The 7,623-nt window shown below is 44.4% G+C and overlaps 1 protein-coding gene across 4 annotated transcripts in view; it reads right to left on the bottom strand.

Annotated features, from left to right (window-relative positions):
- Positions 1-1,904: 1,904 nt before the first annotated feature.
- The window catches only part of LOC140204091 (diacylglycerol kinase eta-like), a 179,767-nt gene continuing 174,048 nt past the window's right edge, over positions 1,905-7,623 (bottom strand). For all 4 annotated transcript variants that reach the window (XM_072270415.1, XM_072270416.1, XM_072270417.1 and 1 more), the window contains exon 28: positions 1,905-6,002. In XM_072270415.1, coding sequence (XP_072126516.1) covers positions 5,959-6,002 — 44 coding nt within the window. In that variant the 3' untranslated portion in view covers positions 1,905-5,958. The remainder of the gene's footprint in view (positions 6,003-7,623) is intronic.

Here is a 7,623-nt window from a genome sequence, read left to right as displayed (position 1 = left end):
GCCTTTACTTTGATCCAGAATGCCGGCAGAAATGTTATGTCAAACATACTTCTCAGCCTGCCGTCATTTACAAGCTGGAGGAGTTGATCCCCTTCCCGCGCTGACACGGATGACGCACGGGTAATGACCTCGCGTGCGTAATGACTCTACAGTGGCCGTGACAGGGATGATAAAAGGTGCAGCTGACTCATATCGCCAAATCACACCGCTTCCTCGCGGCCCAGTAGCGCATGCTCTGCGGCCCGGTGGTTGGGGACCGCTGATCTAGTCAAAAAAGCTTATTTTACAATTTAACTCCCACGCTGCTCACTCCGACTGCGTGTTATAACAACGTCCGGCAGTGCTTGCGCAGTACCAAGCAGAAGCTTCCCTCCCCTCATCACCCTCTCTCCCCTCCCTCCCTCCTGCAAATGGTAACATCGAAAGAGTCAATTATTGGCCTCCCCTCTCGCTGTGTGTGTGTGTGTGTGTGTGTGTGTGTGTGTGTGTGAGAGAGAGAGAGAGAGGGACACAGGGAGAGGGAGCGAGATTGTCATGTCAAAGTGCTGGGTTATGGACTGTAGTTTTTGATGGACATAGATAAGTGCTCTTTGGAGGCTTTGCTACTGATTGCATGGTGGGGGGAGGGGTGCTGATGCTTCCTGCTGGAACAAGTGGGGGTAGTTGGAGGGGAAGAGTTGATGCTTTGCTGCTACTTGTGTGTGAGAAGGAGGCTTTGGGGTCCTAATGTTTTTCTGTCATTCAATCTTTGGGGCTTTCTTCTGTTTCGTGGTTGTCTGTGAAGATTAAGAGTTTCAGATTGTATATTCTATAAATTCTCAGATATTATATGGTGCCGTTGAAGATAACACCACCTTCTCCAGCTCCTCTGCAGGTCTCTTTACCTCCTGTAACAATGAACAACAGTTTTTTCCAAAGTGTTGCTTCCTCAGAAGATTTTTTTTTGTTTATGATAGACCACTTGAAGCTGAAGACAAAAATAATTTCAGACTATTTGTATCACGTAAAAATTTGGAGAAACAAGAAAGTAACTTCTATTGAATATAATGCTCTAAATTGTATAATGATGCTGTTGCCTTGCAATTGTTCAACTAAGCTAGAAATGTTTTGTTGATGATTTTCATTTGTACTCGGTGTCTGAGCCTTCGTGCTTAAATATCCAACAATAATCAGTCAGCATTAATAGATTCCAGTTGCCCTGATACTGCTTCTCCATGACCACAATGTCCTGCTGTAATCTTTCACCATGCTTGTCACTGACAGTGGCAAGATTTTCAAAGAAGTTTGTTTGCAAATACAAAAAAAAAACTCTAGTGACATGTTGCACTTCATAGTTTTGTATGCTTGAAACAGGTTATCAACTAGCTCTACATAGAGTAGTTTGGTGCTCTATAGATGCCAAGAAAATTTTCAACAACACCCTTGAATGCTTTCCATGCAAGTTTCTCCAGTCCCACTAGAAGTTCTTTGAATTGCCTGTTGTGGATTACCTGTTTGATCTGTGAACCAACAGAAATGCCTTCTTTAATCTTGGCATCAATTTTGCAGATTGAAATTATGAATTGAAATAACAAATATAAGTGATCTAAAAAGAATGGTGTGTGATAGGGAAATTTCATGGTGATTTTCATGATTAGCAGCCAACATCCATAAGATACACCCAAAAGTATTCAGGAAGCAAAATCCTTGTTCTCTAGTGTAATTTCTCCAATGTGTCCCACCCCTTAAAGTCCTTGGGCAACTTCACTCTCTACAGCCTCTCCTCAGATTACTTGTCCCTTGCAGCCCTCCAGTTAACACTACCAACACAGCCCTTCTTCTGGTTTTGTCTGCACCCTAAAAGCCTCCTCAGATAACCCCGGAAAAGAGAGAATGAAACACACTGCATATTGATAAATGTTTTGGAAGTTTGGTTTATTACCACAAAGTACATTTAACCTTGCGTGGTGTGCAAAACAAATAAATCTCTTTATAAGTCATCTCTTATGCATCAGACAATAAATACATCTCCTGAATTCACATTTTATACACACACACATTGCTACATAAAGATGTAAACATAGAGGTGGACAGTCAGTGTTTGCAAAGCACAGCTGCTCACTGGCATGAGAAACCCTGCACTAAAGGAGTCTGTTATATATTACTCTGCTTTCTACTTGGGGAAGGAGTGTGAGGGGCCTAGAGTTACATTATTCCCCCTATCTACATGGGAGGAAGTGTGATGGGTTTGGAGTTATGTCACACTCCCTGTCTACAAGTTACGTTGCGTTGAGGAGTCTGGAGTTACATGACATTACTCTTCTGTCTGTGATGGAGTGTGATTATTCTGCAGTACATCTCTCTCCCTTCTCATCTGGGTCAGAAGTAGGAGGGAAATGGTTTCTCTCTCCCTGCCTGCATGGAGAGGATGAGTAAAGGGTGTGAATTTACCCTGCTCCCTGAGTCCAAATGGGGAATTGAGAGGGGAAAGACTGATCTCTCCCTGTCTTTGTGAGAGGACAGATGAAGGGCCTGGAGTTATATTACTCTCCCTGTCTACATGGGATGTGAGAGGAGATTTATTTTTCTCTCCTTGTCTACGAGTGGACGGTGGGTAAGGGGGTAGCAGTTGGCTTACTCTCCCTGTCTACAGGGGAAGTGGAGGTTAATGGTTTATCTTGCTCTGTCTCCATCAGGGGTGTGGATACCTGGCTTCATCAGAGAAAACACTGACCTTAGTTTTACACCTTCTATGATCTCAGGATATGCAAAACAAGTTAAGGCCAATGAAATGCATTTCAGGTGTTGTGAGCAATGTAATGAAGCCAATTTGAGCAGAGGCAACTCTCCCTCCCCTCCATTCTCCAGGCTGAGATCAGTGAAGTATGGGTCTGATAGTTGATGTATGTTATCTGAAGTAGGGAAACTCTACCACTCTGAACAATTTTGTATGTTCCTCAATTACCTGACAAGTTAAGGTCTGGTCCTATCAGTCACTGCACTCAGGACTGCATTGGCATCAACAACAGCAATCCTCCTCCACTGACTGTTAACCCAGCAGCCCATTTGTGGCAGTCTCAGTAATGGAGGAGCCCAGGGCTGTCCATGTGCCTACAGCTCCATGTGATCCTGAAGAGGACTTGCAAGCTGTGGGTCAGAAATGCTTTTGCCAACTCTTAGAACAGAGCTAGACAACCCTGGCACCAACTGCACATCACCCTTTCACCCTCCTGATTTCAGAAGCTCCATGTCAAGACCAAAGGATTGTAGAATCTCTATAGATACCAGGGTGAGGGACATTGTTTTTGGGACAGGAGCACTTTACTTCTTAATGGGTAATTCACTCCAGATATTCCTGTTGAATATGGAGCACTAATGGCAAAACCAGTACCATTTTGCCAGAACTGTTAGATAAGTATCACTGGTAGATAGGATCTTAAAGAGAGCTTTTGGCATATTGGCCTTAATAAGTCAAAGTATTGAGTACAGGAGGTGGGAAATTATGTTGAAGCTGTATAAGACACTGGTGAGGCCAGATTTAGAGTATTATGTACAGTTCTGGACATTAATCTACAGAAAAGATACCAATAAGTTTGAAAGAGTACAGAACAGAAATTACAAGGATGTTGCTGGGACTTGAGTACCTGAGTTACAGGGGAAGGTTGAGTAGGTTAGGACTTTTATACGCTGGAGACTAACAGAATGAAGGGAGATGTGACAGAGGTATACAATATTATCCTTGCCTTGAGCAAGGCACTTAACCACACATTGCTCTGCGACGACACCAGTGCCAAACTGTATCGGCCCTACCGCCCTTCCCTTGGACAACATCAGTGGCGTGGAGAGGGGAGACATGAAGCATGGGCAACTGCCGGTCTTCCATACAATCTTGCCTAGGCCTGCGCCCTGAAAAACCTTCCAAGGCGCAAATCCATAGTCTCACGAGACTAACGGATGCCTATATATATATATATAGATAGGATAGCAAGCTTTTTTCCACAGAAGCTGTTTGAGACTAGAGCTAGAGGTCATAGGTTAAGGGTGAAAGGGAACCTGAGAGGGATTTTCTTCAATCAGAGAGTGATGTGAGTGTGGTTATAAATTCAATACAACATTTAAAAGATTTCTAAATATGGGTGGGAGAGATATGGAGTTCAGGTGCAGGTTGATGTGACTAGGCAGGATAGCAGTTCAGTATAAACTAGATGGGCCTGCTTCTATGCAGTAGTCTACCATTCTGTGACTCTCTCTCTAACTCAGCCCAGTGCCGCAGCTATTCCACATGGGAGGTATTCTGCGTTGGAATGAAGTCTGCAGTGCCATGATCTGGGCAGGGACAGCCCAGGTTAGACAGAGGGTAAACTCCCTCTACACTATAATCTAATGCACAGTCATTGCATAATTAGCTCATGTAACATAAGATTAAAGGTCCCTTTACACTGTCCGGTTGCACATTACTAGGGCAGAGCTGGCTTGGCCTAGAAACTATGGAAAGCTCCCATTAATCTGGCCCAATACACGACCTAAGTAAAGGATGTTAATGAAGGTAAAAAACAGAGCTCTCTCTGCACTGCCTTGCCACACATTCAGACAGGCACAGAGTAAAGTTGCTACTTCACTGTTCCATCAAATGTTTCCATCACAGGACTAGCACAGGTTAAATACTGTATAAATTTCCCTCTATACTTTCCCATCCCACACTCCAGGCAGAGACAACAGGAATGGATACTGAGTAAATTTCCCTCTGTCCAGCATTTCTCAGAATGGGGACAGTAGGGACTAAGACAGAGACTATGGTTCATTGTAAGCTACTACAGAAAACATTCCTGTGGGTGATTGTACTACTGACTGTGGCTAGGCTGAACGGGATCTACACTATGCTGGTGATTTTCTTCACTAATCAGAGAAAAATAAAGAAACCTTTCATGTTTAACATGCCTTAAATAGAGTCTGTGATTTCAGCTCCTCCTTCACCTCTGCTAATGTGGACAATACTGTTAACCTGTGCTGTCATGCACATTTTCCTGTCACTCCCCTCCCATACATCAGCCCTTGGCACATGTGGAGCTGCAGCAAGAATTGTGAACTGTGATGATGTGGGGAACATCCAGGAGGACTCTACAACCTTTAATATCCCTTGATCAAAGTTCAAGAGGGTACAGACCATCACACACTCCCAGAGCAGGGCAGCAGGGGTTAGATACAAACTAAGGCTCTTCATCACCATCACCACATGCTCAAACAGGCACATCATGGATTAGACTATGAGTAAAGCTCCCTTTACACAGCCCATCAAACACTCCCAGGGTCTGGGAGGTCTGGGAAAAAGCTTGGAATGTTGGAAATACCAATTGATTACATGACCATAGTGATCTCTTTTCCCATAATACAGACATGGAGTTTGCAGTTTGTAATGTACTGACCTAAGATCCATGTTTACTGATTGCTGCCCAATAATCCTCATGAGGAGTTCACTGACAGAACACAGAGCTAATATTTTGCTGGGTGAGAACATGTGAGATGTTGGTTAAACCACACTCTCACACGTGGGAAGCCAGTGCTCCTGGTCAGAACTCATCAAGGGCAGGATGACTAAATGAGAGCTGATTCTCCAGATGACCACCCAGATGTTGGGTTCGCTTGTTCATTTACTAACTCAATGTCTTGATCTGTGGCCCCTCAGAGGAGTGAGGTCCTACAGTATTGTATCCAGTCAGTAACCATGGTGATCCCTGAGGTCATGCCTAAGGGTGGTGGAGGTTGCAAGATGCGTCTGGCCATGCAGTGCTGGAGGTTTGATGAGAGATACAAGGGCAAGAGTTACATTCATTCTGCTTTACATTAGGGACACTCAGTGTCACTGATGCCCTCTTGGCAGCTCACGGAGAGTCCACGCTGAGCATTATCAACAGGCCTTCTCCTTCCATCTTGCCTGGGTGTCACAGGCCAGGGAGTTTGACTATGTTCAAACTGATAGCCCTAATAATGCACCTCTTGTGGTCCACCTTGGTTATCTGAAGATCCTTAAAAAAAAGAAAACAGTTTAATGGTTAGGTTCTTGTTCCTTTCACTAAATAAAACAGAAGCATTAAAAATTGGGAGGGGGGAGGAATGTCATTTTCTGGCATAGTCCAACAGAATTGCAAGGTGTTATCACCATGGCAGCAGACTCACAGACTCTCTCTACGAGCAGAGATCAGCCAGTGGCTAAGGGATAGAACTTAGGTTATGGAGCAAATGGGATTTAGCTGTAGATTGGCTGTGCTGTGCCTGAGAGGCAGTGCAGATCAGAGGGACTAAATCAGTTAGCAGTTGAGTCAGCACCACTCCAGTCAGTAGTGTTAATCACAAGAGACCTTACATAATGGAAAGACACAAAGTTTGTGAGAAGAAAAAAATTATCAACCTGCAAGGTGCCACAACACAGCCCCAGGTTCCATGGTTCATCCTCGCTAATCCTTCAAAGACCAAGCTAATGAATCTGCTCATGAAGACAATTATTACATTCTGAGCATGACAGGTATTGGAGTGAAATCCAAGGGACCACAGCATGGCCACAGGAGCTCCAAACAGAAACGTTTAACTGCTCCTTCTATGTTCCCATCCATAAAATCCCAATGGTCTGGTTCTCAAGACATGTAATAATGTCTCTGTGATGCCCCAGTGTGAGCAAGTCCCCCTTTGCATCCAGCTCACCACCAGCAGAGAAACGTTCAGAGCTCCACATCACAACAGCACTCATCTGGTCAGCTGATGACTGTTACAGCTGATAAGGATTATTAACCATGGCCCACAGTTGGTCAGTCAATGGTGAGACAGCATCATCACACACCACAGCTGATGAAATAATGACATCACAGTCCACAGCTGGCCAGACATTATCTCAAAGCCCACAGCAGTTGGAATAATATCCATCACTGCCCACAGCTGTTGAGATAATGTCCATCACTGTCCACAGCTGTTGAGATGATATCCATCACTGTCCACAGCTGTTGAGATAATATCCATCACTGCCCACAGCTGTTGGGATAATATCCATCACTGCCCACAGCTGTTGAGATAATGTCCATTACTGCCCACAGCTGTTGAGATGATATCCATCACTGTCCACAGCTGTTGAGATAATATCTATCACTGTCCACAGTTGTTGAGATAATGTCCATCCCTGTCCACAGCTGTTGAGATAATATCCATCCCTACCCACAGCTGTTGAGATAATATCCATCACTGTCCACAGCTGTTGAGATAATATCCATCACTGTCCACAGCTGTTGAGATAACGTCCATCCCTGTCCACAGCTGTTGAGATAATATCTATCACTGTCCACAACTGTTGAGATAATATCCATCCCTGTCCACAGCTGTTGAGATAATATCCATCCCTGCCCACAGCTGTTGAGATAATATACATCCCTGTCCACAGCTGTTGAGATAATGTCCATCACTGCCCACAGCTGTTGAGATAACATCCATCACTGCCCACAGCTGTTGAGATAATATCCATCCCTGTCCACAGCTGTTGAGATAATGTCCATCCCTGTCCACAGCTGTTGAGATAATGTCCATCACTGCCCACAGCTGTTGAGATAACGTCCATCACTGTCCACAGCTGTTGAGATAACGTCCATCACTGCCCACAGCTGT

The sequence above is a fragment of the Mobula birostris genome, chromosome 10, assembly GCF_030028105.1.
Source record: "Mobula birostris isolate sMobBir1 chromosome 10, sMobBir1.hap1, whole genome shotgun sequence".
NCBI lineage: Eukaryota > Metazoa > Chordata > Chondrichthyes > Myliobatiformes > Myliobatidae > Mobula > Mobula birostris.
This window is presented reverse-complemented; position numbering and strand designations above follow the sequence as displayed.